The sequence below is a fragment of the Solanum stenotomum genome, chromosome 3, assembly GCF_019186545.1.
Source record: "Solanum stenotomum isolate F172 chromosome 3, ASM1918654v1, whole genome shotgun sequence".
NCBI lineage: Eukaryota > Viridiplantae > Streptophyta > Magnoliopsida > Solanales > Solanaceae > Solanum > Solanum stenotomum.
The window spans coordinates 18,117,412-18,134,614 of record NC_064284.1 but is presented as its reverse complement, the minus strand read 5'-3'; the positions used below and the strand labels follow the sequence as shown (position 1 = coordinate 18,134,614).

The following is a 17,203-nucleotide window of genomic DNA, read 5'->3' as shown; positions in this document are numbered from 1 at the left end:
AGATTAGAAATTTGAATTTTATATTCATCTTGTTTTATTTTTCTTTCTAAAATTAGATAACACCTCTCTAAATGGTTATTGATAACATTTTGACATTTTAATTAATTTTGGACCTATAATATTAATTTGAATGTTTTCAGTAATAAAAACCTAAATGTCGAACCGATCAAATTTATATCTTAGATCAACCTTTTTTGTAATAATGCACCCATCATTTCGAAATCCTGGATACGCCTCAGCTTTAGACTTTAAGGTATATCTCTAAACTTCAATCCATCATTGACTCCAGTGTTTTGAATGAATTAGCCCTTAAAAGTTTTTTTTTTTTTTGCTTCTAAAAGAGTTAAAAAGTGAATGCTTGCGTGTGGTTTACTAAAATGGATCAAGTATCAGGGTGTTAATAGAGTTGGTAATAGTTTTGCTTTTATGTTTTTAGTCTTTTTAGTAGGTCATGTACCTAATTAGACTAGTTCCTTGGAAAGTGCTAGTGTGTTCCTTTTGCAAATAACATTGGTTTTAATTCAAGTGAAGAGTTTCTTTTCAATATATAAGTGGGGTGTTTAGTTTATATTTTGTTCTCTTTCGCATGTTATGATTAAATTAGGGGATGAGGATTTTTCTATTTAGGTGTTAAAATAGCTGTCGAAACGGTCTGATGGATTGGATCGTGACATTTAGACTTCAAAATTTATCTCCAAACTTCTAATTTATTATTAACTGCATCGCAATTCTTGTCAATCAATATTATGTTAAATGAATTAAATCATAAATCCTTAAAAAGACAAATTTATAGATTTGCATCTCGAAGATTTACTCCAAATAAAAATAAACTGCATGAATTTTATTTAAAATATTTGTGATATTATATTAAGATTTGTATCTCTCATTATTTCTATACCTACTACACCCAGGGAAGGAGTAAGAAGGCCATATATTGGTTCGACCAAAGTCATCAACGTTAATCTAAACAACGTATTTATATTGAGAAATTTAAAAAATATGTAAAAATATATTAAACTCATATCTCGATTTATAAAGCATGGTGTATAGTTAATCTAGAATCTAAAACTCATAAAGCTCATATGTTTGTCTCGTCCACTAGTCGCAAATGTTTTATAATATGTCTATGATCACGAGTTTCATATTTTATATCAATACAAATGTCATAACACGTTTAAAATTGTATATTTCTGAAGTTCTTATTTTTTCGACCGTTGTATCAATTTAAATAATTGCTACATAAACTAAAATGTATTGAAGAATTTATTTTATTTTTTAAAATTAATTATCTCCAAGTTAAAGTAGAGTAATGATAATAATAAAAATATCCCCGCCACATGTTTACGTCATTAAACTTGCACACTAGACACTATATTTTAGTTATTCCTTAACCTAAAACCTTTATACGAATGACCACTCTTCATATTTCAAACTGCCATTAACTCTGTCGCACATTTCGTCAATCAATATTATGTTGAATGAATTAATCCTTAAATTTTTGCTTTAGATCACTGATTGTATTGAGTTGCCCATTATTTTTGTAGCTACATGTAGGGAGAGAGTTAGAAGGTTACATATTGGTTTCGCAAAATCTAGTAACTTAAATCTAAACAACGTATTTTTGTTTTAAAAAATTTAATAAATTAAATATGTAAAAGTAAATTAACTTCACAACTCAGTTACTAATGCATGATGTCATTATTCTAAAATTTAAAACTCATAAATTTCAATGTTTGTCTCACATCTTGTCACAAGATTTTGTGACATATCTAAGATCAAAAGTTTCATATCTTACCACAATACAAGTAATTAAACATATTTAAAATTACATACATTAAAAGTTTTTATTTATTTGATTATTGTATAATTTAAGTTAATGACACATAACCTAAAAATTGCAGAATCTTTTTTTATTTAATAAAATTAATTATCTCTATGTTACATACGAATTCAATAATTCTAATTCACACAATGTATTTATGTTAAGAATTTTATTGAACATGCAGAAATACACTAAATTCAAACTCGATTACTAATACCTGATGTCATTCTTTTAGAATTTGAAACTCATAATACTTAAATGCTTGCTTCGCCTCTATTAGTAATCACAAAAAAAATGTAACATATCTAAGGTCGTGAGTTTCATATCTTATATAACTATGTAAATATTATAACACGTTTAAAATAACGTATTTCAAATTTTTATTTATTTGACAATTATATCAATTCAAATCATAAATCGAGACAAAAGATTTTATTTTTTCTTGGTACTCCTTCTACTTTAATTTACTTGTCTTTTTAATAATTTGAAATATATTAAAATATATAAATTTATTATTTTAAAATGTCAGGTAGAATATTCGTTTTAAAGAGTTATCAAACAGTAGAAATTTATAAAGCTCATTATCATTCGCTTAAAATGAAACAAACACATGAAACACTCGTCAATGTGTCTGGAAGTAAAAATTAATATGCTTGCAACCAATTTTAAAGTGACAGAAAATAAATTGTATTCACAAATAAAATATATAGAAACATAACTCTATTGATAAATATTGCGGGTACAATTCTGTTTCTTCCTTGATTTTTCTCTAATAAGATTTACTCATGATACGAGGATCGTTAGTGGCGTACTTCTCGAACTTGGATGATTTGGACTTGATTTCTATAATTCGAGGGACATTAGTGGCGTATTTCTCGAACTAGAATGATTTGGACTTGATCTTCATAACTCGAGAGCCGTTAGTAGCGTATTTTTCAAATTAAGTTGGTTTGAATTTGATTTCTTTATGAATATTCCATGAATTTGCGGTATATTTGAGATTTTGGTCTCTTTATGAATATTTCATGAATTTGTGGTAGATTTTTCGAGATTTTGATCTCTTTAGGGAATTTTTGAGATGTCTTTCAAACGAATATAGCATACATTTATATATGCATGAACTAGGGTTTAGGGTTGAGTAGCCTCCAAGAATCCTAGTTGGAATTGAACCTATCTTATAAAGTCCCAACTCAAATTGAACACGTCTTGTAGAGTGCCACAAAATTTCAATGTCTACATAAAAATAATACAAAATATGACTCTGTTGCTAATTATATTAACAAATTAAAATAAAAAAAGTATTTAATTAAATCATATTGCTATCTCAAACCAACTTTATTGCTATTTGTGTAGTGAAAGATTACTTTTTTCGAATAAATTTCGTATAATAAGGTGATTTACTTTGTCAATTATTTCACTCTTTATTCAATATATCTTTCTCATGTGTTTATATACTCATAGGTGATATCGAAATTTTTATATGCACGAGCATCACACGCACATGAGTTAACTTTACCTGAATATACATAAATAAAAAATTAACGATGGAACACATAAACAAACCCCTAAACTTGTTTGGTATTTTCTCTCAGGTACCTCAACTACACCGTCTTCCTATTGAACCCCTAAAGCACCCATAATATGTACCTTTTAAACACAATAGGCTGACATTGCACAAAATGTGTTCTCATGTCACTTAAGCGCGTGAAGACATTTTTAAAAAGCTGATGTGAAATCCACAACTATCTTCTTCCCATTTTTTTGCCTATTCAACCCTAATTTCCCCCCTCTTTCTCTTATTTCTCCTCTTTTCTTTCTCTTCTTCCGTATTGCCATTTTTAATTTGGAGCTGCTCAAAGCATCTCTCTTCTTCAGCGATTTCTTCTTCATTTGTTGCCACGAAAAGTATAATAAAATTAAATTACTACCAGCACTTGCCAAAGTAAGCTTTGGAAGGTGTTCAACAATAGGTGGATCTCCTTTGCAAACGTCTTGCATTCATCCATAATAAGGTGCAAATTCAAGCTAAATCTATTGCTTGATCTTTTCTTTTGCATCTTATTAGTAATATTCCTAACAAATCATTCTCATTTGAACTACTTCGCTCAACTTCTATACGATCTTTTCAACTTTGTATTATTTCAAAATCTTAAAATTTTAATTGTAAATAGCATAAATATATCACTAGAATCATTGAAATCACACCAATTTTGTAGGTTTTTCTCATCTACAAGATCATTTGGGTCATATCGAAGTGGTATTTTGGAAAAATGAAGTGCCTTTTGATTTATTAGGTTTTATTTGGGTTTTATTTTAGATTGGATGATGTGTAAATTATTTAAATGAATGGAGTATTTTGATTGGTTGCACTTTTCACGTTGGGAGATGTGGATTTCACGCACACAACCAAAAAAAAATATTTATTGAAGTTTTGTGTCATGTCAGCCAAGTGTGTTTAATAATTACAAATTATAGATGGTTCAAGAGTTCAATAGTAAGATGACTTAGTTGAGGTGCCTGAAAGGAAAAAAACCCCAACTTTTTTAGTGGTATGTTTATGTAATCTGCCAAAAATAAAAGATAAAACTCACCATGATATTCCTAACACTAAAAATAAATTTTAAATTTGTGTAAATTTAAAGTGAAAAATGTCCCTCACTGAAACACTCAAATTTGTCATACTAATAATTTCTTAAATTTTATTTGATATGATTTCAACCCACCTAGAATAATATGATTTTGAAATCCATTTAATCTTATGTTGTTATTTTATCCTGAATAAGATTATTCATTCCGTTAGAATTTATATATTGCACTTTAATTGAACTTGAAATTTAAGGGGTTTGAAAATTGTGATTTAAAGTATGTCATATACTTATCTGACAATAAATTATCTCATAAAATATTAAAATGAGAAGTGTAAAACTAAATAAATTTATTAATATATAAATATGTCATTTTTTTTTTAAATTAAAAAAATCACATAAATTGAAAAGTGAGTAGAATTTTTATACCTCATCATATCACTCGTTTAAAATAAAATACACGTGAAGCATTTGATGCAATCACTAAAAGGATAATTTTAAATTGTCTATATATATTCATCTCAACATGTAACATTCATACATACTCAATAACTTGACAAATAATTTTTTTTCTTCAATTTATAAACTCAAAAGGTAATTCAAACAATACAATTTACTAAATAAGCAAAAAAATAATATTAAATTTAAAATCCCCTACTAATATATTATAATATCACTATTCTAGATTTTAGAGCTCATAAAATTCGAACGTTTGTCTCGCCTCTAGTCACAAAAAAATTGTGACAGATATAAGGTCATCGGGTTCATTTCTTATAACAATATAAATATTATAACATATTTAAAATCATATATTACTTCAGAAGTTTTTATTTGTTTGACTATTGTATATCAATCTAAATTAGTGACACGTAAATTAAAATGGATGAATATACTATTAAATCCACTACGCGTCTAGTTAATTAATATTACGTTGAATTAATTAATTCCTTAAAAGATAAATATATAATTATTCATCTAAAAGAGCTAAAAGAGTAAATTCCAAATAAAAATAAAATGCATTGATTTTATTCAAAATATTTATGATTCTGTCACGACCCAGACCGTCGTGATTGGAATCCACACTAACCCTCCGGTGGGAGAACCATTACTACAACCCAACTAACAACTTAACTAAAAACAAAGGCATTTAAAGATACGAAAGCGGGTTTAAATGACAATAAAAATGGAGTTCCTATAAACTCCAAAGGTGTAAACAATTAACTAACCAAACTAATGCGGAAATTCAACCCTAGAACGTGAAAGTCATTGTACCAAAACTCTACGAACGGCAAGTCTAAGAACAAGGGATACAACCTCGAAACTAAACAAACACCGTTAACAAATAGTCTGAATCCGAAGAGAGTGACTTAAACAAGAAAGATCCATGGCAGCCCGAAAGAACTGGCTCACCCTTGAATCCGGCCACGCTCAATAGTCACCTAGTTGAAGTCTATCAATAGTTGCCTGATGATGCCATGTACTCAACAAAGAACAAGCAAGTGCAGTATCAGTACACAACCACAATGTACAGGTAGGATCACACGGCAATCCCAATAAGTGAAACATATGCAAGTAACCACAACATTATAAAACAGGCATATACCAAACATTTACAATATTAGTCATCTTTTCAGTATCAGTGTAGCATTCCATTTTCTCAATAATACACATTGGTTATCATTTGAGAGCAACAAACAGTCTTTCAACCTCAATCACCATTAGATATGAATGTAATTAACACAAGTAGATACACAACACAATTCAATAGTCCTCTCACGAAACCCAATTCAATGGTCCTCTCATGAAACCCAAACCCAAACTATTAGTGTACCGGTTCGTGGTACCCGATCCAATGTTTATGCTGGAACGTGGCAATCGATCTCATATTTATGCTGGAACGTGGCAACTGATCCTATATTTATGCCGAAACGTGGCAACTGATCTCATATTTATGTCGAATTGTGGCAACTGATCCCATATTTATGCCGGATCGTGGCAACCGATCCCATATTTATGTTGGAACGTGGCAACCGATCTAAGTTAGTGTGTTAGAACGTAACACCCGATCCATTCAAAAAACCACAATCACAATGTATATTTTAACAATTATACAACAAGAGGTGATTCATGGCATTTAATTATTCAATTATCCTCATTCACGATTAGTGTGATCAATAATGCAACATTCACATACATCATGCATTATAATGAAGCAAGTACAAACATATATCACACAACATGAAATCACAATCATCACCTACCTCGAGTCCAAGCTTGAATACCCTAAGACACTTGAATCTTTCCTTTCAAGATTATTTCCGCTAGTTCTAAGTCTACAAGCAATTAATATACGCAAGGATCAACAATCAAAGATCTAATTATCCGGATTATAACAAACCCAATAACCCTAGTCCAAACCCAAGATCCTACTACCCATATTAGGGCTTTTTCCACCATAATTTCTAGATCAAAACCCTCTCCCATCGAAAATCAACCATGAATTTACGTTCTAAGGATTGAAAAATGGATTCGGGGAGTTAAAACCTTACCTTTAGCCTCAAGAATGGTGGAAAACTGCCAAGAAAGTATCTGGGATCATCTCCTAGCTCTCAAAGTCGAAACTTGCAGAATAAAACAATTTTAGGGTTTATTTCTGACTTAAATCGCGATTGTCCCTCTATGACGGCCCCCAGCCCGCCACAACGGCTTGCACGAAAACATAATTTCGAATTAAGATCTCCAAACCGCTATTTCACAACACACATTCATCCCACGACACTCAGAAAATACTTGTTCACGCTAAGATCAATTTCGAAAGTTCTACTCGCCCGAATTCAATTATGTAAAGTCGTACGGGTTCCTTAACATCTTAACTATCCACTCACGCAATCAATTTCATTATTATACTTCTCATTCATTACCATATTTCCCTATACTCACCTGACTCCGATTTCGTCCAAATATGGACTAGGCTAGGAAATTTCAAGTTACTACTCCAAACATTTTCTGGTTCAATTCTTTTCCCATTGGCTTTTCCCTAGCGACGGAAATCAGGTCGTTACAGATTCATATTAAGCTAGTGTATGGCCCCAAGTGAAATCATATTTGGGTGAAGTTTCACCATGCGTTTGGCCCAATTTTTTTCAAAAATATTTGACTATTTACAAAAAATGTGATTTATACCTATAAGTTCTACATATTATTAAATAAAAATACCCATAAATTTTTATTATCATTTTATATGAATATGTTCCGTTAAAAATAACCTTATAATATGATTGATAACATTTAAGTATAAAAAATAACAATATAGGCAAGACAATACATTAATGACATACTCAAACTTGTCACTGATTCAGTTATAATTATAACCAATTAAACACAAATTGTTTCTTTCTCTCAATTTTATCACTCAAATTAGAACTCACACTTTTGCGGAGGATGTAGTAACAAATATTAGTTGAAATTAATAAATAATGGATATTTCTATATATATAAAATAAAAAACTTTAAGGTAATTTTTTATTTTTTATTTTTTTTTTTGAAATATTAGGACTTGGCCCAAATAATGAAAATTCTAGTATTTGAAAATTTGAGATACTTGACAAATATATATATGTTAGGTTATATGATCAAACGCCACTTTCCTAATTTTTCCCAAATATTTTTAGGGCCAAACGAGTACTAAGTTTTGGCTTTAAATTACTGATTGTATTGAGTCGCACCTTATTTTTATAGCTATGTTCATCCAAATTCAACAACTCCAATTTAAACCCTGTATTTATGTCAAGAAATCTACAAAACATTCAAAATAAAATATTTAATTCAAATTCAGTTACTAACACATGTCATTTTTATTTTATAATCTACTACTCATAAAATCCCATCAAAAATTAAAACGAGAAATGTAACTTAAACCGTTTTCTAATATAGAAATACGTTATTTCATTTTTAAAAAAAATAAATAAAAATTAAATCACATAAAATGCATAAAAGAGAGTATAATTTTTAAACCTCATCATCATCATACGCTTAAAATAAAAATACATGTGAAACGTTCCAGTTTCCACACAAAATTACTAAAAAATATTATTTTAAATTGTCCGTATATATGTCTTTAATTAAAAAAATAAAATTTGTCGGTATATATTTATCACAACAGGTTATATTCATGCATACTCAAACTATTTATTTTGTTTAATTTTTTTTATACAATTTTAATCTATCTAAAAAAAAAAATACAACTTTGAAAGCTATTTAATCTTATGCTCTCATTTTATTTAGAGAAACGTTACAGAATTTTATAATATATAAATACATCATTATTCCTTTTTAAATAGAACAAAAAAAACAGAAAAATCACATAAGTTGCAAAAGTGTAAATAGAAATTTTAAACCTCACCATCTTCACTCGTTTAAAGTGAAAATACACATAAAACACTTGATATTTTTTAAACAATGAAATGATAATTATAAATTATATCATTATCACTCGTTTAAATAAAAATACACGTAAAACGATAAATATAATCAATGAAAATATAATTATAGTTGTATCATTATCACACGTTTAAAATGAAAATTCACGTAACCAATGAAAATAATAATTATAAATTGTATCATTATCACTGGTTTAAAAGGAAAATACACATAAAACGGTCGACATAATCAATGAAAACGATAATTATAAATTGTATCATCAACGCTTGTTTAAAAACGCTCGATATAATCAATGAAAATGATAATTATAAATTGTATCATTGTCACTTATTTAAAATTAAATACACGTAAAATACTCGATTTAATCATTGAAAACAATAAGTATAAATTATATCATTATCACTTATTTAAAATGAAAATACATGTAAAACGCTCGATATAATTTTAAATGTTTGTATAATGATGATTTTAAATGTTTGTACATATATTCATCACATTCATGCCTACTCAGCAACTTGACCCAAAATCTAGTGGGATGAAGTTCAATTTATGATTTTGAACCTATTATTTAATTTTTGTTGACATACAATAAATATAAAATTAAAGCTATTTTGACTGAAAATGCTCAAAATTAAATTAAATTAATTCAAACACACTCATAAAATGTTATGGAATAGAAGAAATTAATAATAAAGTGAAAATTAATTATGTAAAAATCAGTTATTTAATTGGTCAAAGAGCTGAGTTATTGGCATTGACCGACCTATTTTAACCGGGCCGGGTATCCTGGGCCTCACGTGACCGGCCACACGTACTTCGAGAAAAATACAATTAGGTGCTGATTCAGCACCGTTAGAAATTAACTCTCATTGGACCAACGCCGTTAATGGGGCCCATATACCCCACGTGTTATAATAGCTAACGGTGTTAAAGATGTGGCGAATCGTGGTTTATTTACCGTCGATGTTACCGGAATCTTTGGTTACTAGCCGGTGACTGAGATATTTTTACAGAATCTGATGAGTTAATATGTATTTTTCCTTTTTAGAAAAAGTTAATAATGGAATAAATACAAATGAAGAAAATATAATTAAAAGTTGGTGTGCTTGTAATTAATTTTCTAATTTCGGCTGGTTGGATCCTATATAAAACAGCAATTGATTCGAGCCAGTTTCAAACACAAACTTTGTCTCTCTAAAATCCCCACACTCATGTTTCTCTCTCTTAATAATCAGCATCGTCACTGTTTTTCACCATTCAAAAAGGACTAAAATTTAACATCATCACCTTATTCAACCATTTGGATTCATTACTGTTTTTTTTCTCTCTTATAAACTCTTTGTTACTTTCTCTATTTTTGTAGTTCGATTTCTTTTTTTAATCGTCTCAGGCTTTGTTGTTCTCCGTGTGTGGGACTGACTGTGGGTGTGTTTCTCCTTTTATAATCTCATCTTTTAATGTTTTGGGTCTTTTTTTTGTCAGTGAATCATCGTGTTTTAAGCTTCTCTTTGACGGTTCCATTGCTCGTTCTCATCTTTTAAGAGTGCTACTTTTAGTGGTGTCTCTCTCAAAAGCAATCCTCCTTTACCTTCCTTGGCTCTCCATTCTTTCTAATCGGTTTGGCTTAGCAGTGAAAAATAGCTAATTCAGGTTTATTAGATGGATCATCATATGTTGTGTCCGATCAAATACACCGAGCACCGGAATGTTATCAGGAAAGTTACTAAACAATCTTTGGTGAAAGCAAAAAAATTCCCTCAGTTCAATCCCTCTGTTCCGAGGACTGTTCGGATTTCTGTGACAGACCCAGACGCAACGGATTCTTCAAGTGATGAAGAAGACATGCTTTTTGGACGGCGACGGGTGAAAAAATACATCAATGAAATCAGTATTGAAACCGCCGTCAAGTGTGAAGTTAGCATTCCTAACAGTGGCAATGGCAAAACGGTGAATAAAAGAGCACCGGAGCCTCTACAGACTAAGCAGAAGCCAATGAAAGTTCAGCCTCCTCAATCGGCTGGCGCTGTTAGGAAGTTCCGCGGTGTGCGTCAACGGCCGTGGGGCAAATGGGCCGCTGAGATCAGGGACCCGGCTCGCCGTGTTCGGCTTTGGTTGGGAACTTACGACACTGCTGAAGAAGCTGCTATGGTTTATGACAACGCTGCTATTAAGCTTCGTGGGCCAGATGCTTTAACAAACTTCAGCACTCCTCCCAAGCCGGAGCCAGAGCCGGAAATCAGTGTTCTATCTCACTCCGGCTATGAATCCGGGAATGAGTCCCGTAACATCCCTTCTCCGACTTCTGTTTTGCGGTTTAGAATGAGCCAGTCAGAAAGTGGGTCCGGCCCGATCCATGTTTCGGAAGAGTGTCCATCGATTCAAGGATCAATGGAATGTGAGCAAACGGTTCAAGAGATTGAACCGTTTGCTCAATGTGCTGCTGAACCGCAGTTGGAATTAGCGGTTCAGCAGGATGTTGAGGAGTGTCAGGGCGAGACCAGCATGATTCCTGATTACTCAAACGATTACCTGCCAACAGATATTCCATTCTTAAATGATTTTTTCAATTTCGATGGTTCAGCAGCTGAACAGACGTTATTTGAGGACTCAACTATAACATCAGTAACATCGACAACAACGACACCAAATTGTCCCAATGATTTTGGCGATTTTGGCTCATTGTACAACGATTCATTGGATTTCGGGAGTGATTTCTTGTTTAACGATGCTGATTTCGCTGAATTCAACAATTTTGATGATTTGGGAATGGATGATTTTTCCCAAGACAATGTTGTTGATTATTCCAGTGTTGATTCTCTGTTGGCGATTTGAATTTCATTTCTATGAATGACCAGCAAACACACTGTCCCCGGCTTGCTACTCTTTAGTGGCAAATTTTGTTTACCGGCGACAGCAAGAAATCGGCTAGAGTTTTATTTATTAATTAATTATTACTATTAGTAGTATATTAGATAATTTATTTGTTTTAGAATCTCCGTGAAAGTGAAGAGTGGAGTTTATTATAGAAAACTATTTTATTTTTTTAGAATAAGTAGAGATGGCCTTGGAAAGAGTTGTATCATAAAAAGAACTCTACGGAGACTTTAAATGAGAATCTTATAATCTTTAGTGAAATTCAGTTGTTCTAGTATCTTTTTCTTATTATGTTATTTTTATTTAAATATTATTTATAATTAATTCTAATAAGGAATAGTTTTAATGAGTATGCTAAATTGAATTTTTATTTAACAGGTAGGTGAATCATGTATTAGATTTTGAATCCATTTGAATATACTTACTCTTTCTGTCTCAATTTATATAACTTATATTCCTATTTAGTATGTCCCAAAAAAAAAAAATCTATATTTAATAACAATTTAATTCTAAAATATTCATTTTATCATCAATAAAATGAATTCTAATCATTTTAGACTATAAATTTTAAAAGTCTTTTTTTATTAAAAGGAAGAAGTATGATATTGCCAAAGTGGCATTCTCTTTGCCACATACCATTAAGCGTGATTTGCGGGGTTTTTTTGAATTGACCGGGTCAAGTTTTATGTGGTTTAGCTTAACCCGTGTGAAGCTAAAAACATCTATTGTTTGTGATAAGCACTAAACAGAAAAAAAAATTTGTTATCTTTTGTGGAATTTGAATTATCAAAATGAGTATAATGCACCACTTAAAACGTGTTGTTTTTCCACATTTGTACCAAAGAAGTAGCGGCAGGAGATTATGACGACAATAATCTAAGCTAATAATAATAATTATTATAATAGCAATTAATGTGGGCAATAATTAGAAGAGACAAGAATTCTTGGCCAACTAATAAAATAAATAAATGAAAATGATTATTATTTTTGTAAGTGACCTTCTAATCTAATAATTATGATCTCATATTTGGCCAAACTTATTATTTTTCTAAAAGTGTTTATGAATTTTAAAAAGTGCTTATTTATAAAAAGTGAGATATTTGATCAATTTGGGAAAACAAGTATTTTTGGAAAGTAGCATACCAAAGGCAAATTGATTCCCACAAAAAATATTTTCTTAAAAAGCAATTTTTTGAAAATCATTTAATTTTTATTTTGTTTTAAAATTTTGGTTAAACAGACTATGAGATTGTTATTTATGTTAATTCACTTGAGAATTTGATTGTGGGATAAATAGTTTTCGCATATCATTAGTATAATAATTTAGCTCAATACATTGATAGTTTTGTAGTCCTTTTTAAGTCCCTTTTAACCCCATTTACATGTTTTTTTTTTAATTTTTGCTATTAAAATTAAATACTTATCATTTTAACGTCATATTTAACTTCTTTCTTAATTTGTTATCAAATGTGAATGTGACAGTGACAAGAAGAAAATTTAAACTATTAAATACTTCTTAATTCTTATCCTTAATTTGTCATTAACAACGTAAATGTGTAATAATGTAGTTGAAGTACATTTAGGGGACAAACAGGACCAAATTATTACAATATATATATATGTAAGATAATATAGACTTGATCCAATGTCCTCAATATACATCCAACGACCAGATATTTCACTTATACAAGTATATGTATATATGGTGAAACACAATTTAGCATATTAGCATCTAAATCTGCAACAAATAATAACATTCCAATTAAATTCATGAGTCTCAATCATCTGCCATCTGTCCTGCCTTGATAATTATTTTCATAAAATGATTTGGCCATGTCCTACCCTTTCACTCTGTCGTGCTCTGTCCGGTCCTGTATCACCATAATCGTCATTTTTATACCTCATTTTATTTGTAAAAAGTTGAACTATATAGTTTTTTAAACCAAATATGATATCTTTCTTAAGCTACGAATTAAGTGCCAATTTGGATTTTTAAATTGATTTATTTTTAAGTGATTCTAAGCTAAAATAATTTTAATTTTTTTTTATAGTATTTGAATTAAATAAATATTAGTATCAATTTTGCTTTTGTGTCCTTTATTTGAGTTTTCATCAACCTAGCCTTATTAACTTCCAATAAATATTTGTAATCTTCAATAACAACTCTAAGTGAAATCATAAGTTTATTAAATATCCTTTCGCCAAAAAAATTACATCATAGATGATAAAATATTGTTGAATCCCCTTAATTGACTTCTTTGTTCCTTTATTTTTTTAAAAAAAATAAATTAAATCCCTCTAGTGAAAAATCATAATTCCATCATTATGCGATATTCTATATCATCTTTATTGATAAGCTTTACGATCAGTAGACTAGACTGTCTACCCTACTCCTAAAACAGAAACTTATTGTTGGAAAAATTCCTTTTCATACCTTATGTTTATGTGGAAACACAAGTTTAATTTAATCAACAATTTACACTAAGCTGGCTCAGAAAAGATCCATTGCATTTGGTGGACAAGTCAATTCTTACACACACACTTGTGTATATATATATATGGATACCTCATTGTCTACTCTCCTTTCTTTTTCGTTTAAAAAATACGACAAATTTAGCAGAAATTAATAGATAAAGTGTCCAAAAAGTGAGAGATTAAAATAAAATTAATAATAAGATAGTAGTAACAATAATTAATTGTGTCAATAGTACCTTATGTTCTCACAACCGCAAAATCGACAAAAAAATTAAAATTAGTTATGCCTCAATTTTATTGACAAAACCCCAGAATACATGGAAAATAAAGTAGAGCAACAGTTCCAAAGTTTATAATCAGCCAATTATACAGTCCATAATTCCAATATACATGCAACTTTGACCATTACCAACAAAAGTCAACCATGTCTTCTTTTTTTCTTGGTCAATGAGAAAAGAAAATGTTGCTTTCTTTCTTTATTTATTTCAAATTTTTGTGTGTGAAAGGGAATAAATTAGAGTATTAACATACTTCCCACAAGCTAAAGGTCTAATAAAAAAGTTGAGACAAATAAAATTTATGTGTGAGCCATGAGTCATAAGCCACCAGACAAATACAAAATAAAAGGGCCAATTTTTTGCAATTAAGCCACCATATTAGGACCCTCACAAATTATATGTCTATATTTGCAGGCAATCTCGAGGAAAAGATATCTTTGAATCCACTTTATAATATTCTATTATCAGCAGATTAACATAAGTTATTTTCTCCAAATTGAGAATTATAAACATGCTTTTTATTAGGGTGGACACACGTCTCTTACTATATAATTAATGGAAATTTTACACAAACTCTATAGGGCTACTATATTATATCTCTACTCTTTTTCAAATTAAAAAATCCCTTACATTTGGAGAAATTTGGATACATTCCAAGATGTCCCAGTTTAATATACATCCATCAACGTCTCAATTCATCGCGTATTGATTTTGGATACATCACTCAACATTTCGATACATAGTGTATGCCCCAGATACTTCGCGTAAAGTGATATATCCGAGAATAGGAGCGAGTAGAAATTTTTGTAATTTTTTCAAATGGTAGGAAATTTTAGAGAACATGGTAAACTAAGTCATATATTTAGTAAATTTTTCCTATAACTAATTCATATTAAAATCCGATAAAATTCAAATTCACGCATTATACGATTCACTATTTGGAGGTGGAGGGGTGGGGGTTTCCCAACCTATTTTTTTTTCAAAAACCTAAAATCAAAACCTCTAATTAAATATGATTAATTACCGTCACACCAGCCACAATCCATGTTGGTAAAGATATCCAAATAGGAGTATTTCTTATTAGTGGAGTAATTGGTATATGAAACTAAAAGAGGAGAGAGGGGGGGGGGGGGGGGGGGGGAGGCCCCATTAATTGTTCGTTAATCAAACAAATAATGCAACTTATCTTGACGTAATTTTGGTTGCCTCTAAATAAAAATAATTTGCACATCCTACTTGAGAATAAACAAAGTATTTTTGGATTTTTGGTTATTGTCCATTGAGGGTGTTCAAAAGAAAACTAATCAACACAGATTACGTACTTTTCTATACACCTTTAGGGGCTTAGTATATAGATAAATCTATATTACAATTTTAGTACAATATTGTGAAGACCAGTTCCCATCGTTATAGAAATGCCAACAGGGGAAAATTTGGGGTCGGAAAACTTTTTCGTAATATTTGAATTTTTCCAATCTAGTTCAGATTTGGACGAAATCGGAGTCTTTGAGGTGTAGGAAAATCTAGTAATAATCGGGTCAATCATTTATGATTTTGATTTCATGAGTAGTTAGATAACTCGTTGAGGAACCCGTACGACTTTACGGAATTGAATTCGGGAGAGTAGAACTCCCGAAATCGATCTTAGCGTGAAGGGTATTTTCTGAGAGTCGTAGGTTAGAGGTGTGTTGTGAAATGGGGATTTTGGAATTCTTTAAATAGCTCACTGGTTCGTGCAAGCCGCCTTGGCGGGGGTTTTGGCCGCTCTGGCGGGGCTGCTACAGCGGGATGAGGACAGTTGTGGCGAGCTCGACGCGACTTAAGGTCATTAATAAACCTCTAAACGACCTTATTATGCACTTTTCAACTTTTAGAGCTAAGGAACGAACCCCAGGCAACTCCTACTCATTTTTCACCATTCTTGAGGCTAAAGGTAAGCTTTTCACTCCCCGAATCCGTTTTTCGATCCATAGAACGTAGTGGAATGGGTGAATATTGATGGGGGAGATTTTGTTATACATTCTATGGTGGAAACAACCCTAAATTGGATAATTGGGATCATGGGTATGATCTAGGGTTCATAGAATTGTTAGTAATTCGGGTAATTAGTGATTGTTTATTGATTCATGTATTATATTGATTGTTTGTAGACCAAGAACAAGCGGAATGAATCCGGAAAGGGAAGGATCAAGTTTCTTAGGGTTTCAAGCTTGTTTCGAGGCAGGTGATGGTTGTGGTTCTATCATTGTGTGATGTATGTTTGTTCTTGTTTTATTATGATACTTGTATATGTATGAATGTTGATTGTGATTGTGGTATGTTGAATGGATCGTTGCCACGTTCCAGCATAACTAACTTGGATCAATTGTCATGTTCTGGTATAACTATGGGATCTATTGCCACATTCCGACATAATTATGGGATCGGATACCACGCTCCGGTATACTAACTATTTGGGTTTGGGTTCCATGCATGAGAGGACCAATGATTTGATATAAAATGTGAAGTTGTTCGTTGTTCGTTTATGTTGATAATATTGTATATGTTGATATATATGCACGTGATTATAATGTTGTCTTGACTTGCTTATGTTGCACTTAGTGGGATAGCTGTGTGATCCTACCATTACACTGTGGTTGTGTATTGATATTGCACTTGCTCTTATTTTTGTTAAGTACATGGCATCTTCAAGCGGCTAGTGACAGACCTCGCTTAGGAGATCAGTGATC

The 17,203-nt window shown here is 30.9% G+C and overlaps 2 protein-coding genes across 2 annotated transcripts in view; one reads left to right on the top strand and one right to left on the bottom strand.

The window, feature by feature from the left end:
* Positions 1–17,203, bottom strand: part of LOC125858312 (uncharacterized) — a 139,470-nt gene that overhangs the window by 56,142 nt on the left and 66,125 nt on the right. The window lies entirely within an intron of this gene.
* Positions 10,000–11,982, top strand: LOC125858317 (ethylene-responsive transcription factor CRF4). Its single transcript, XM_049538074.1, has one exon. It carries the CDS (start codon positions 10,507–10,509, stop codon positions 11,677–11,679), a length of 1,173 nt encoding a protein of 390 aa, XP_049394031.1. The 5' UTR covers positions 10,000–10,506; the 3' UTR covers positions 11,680–11,982.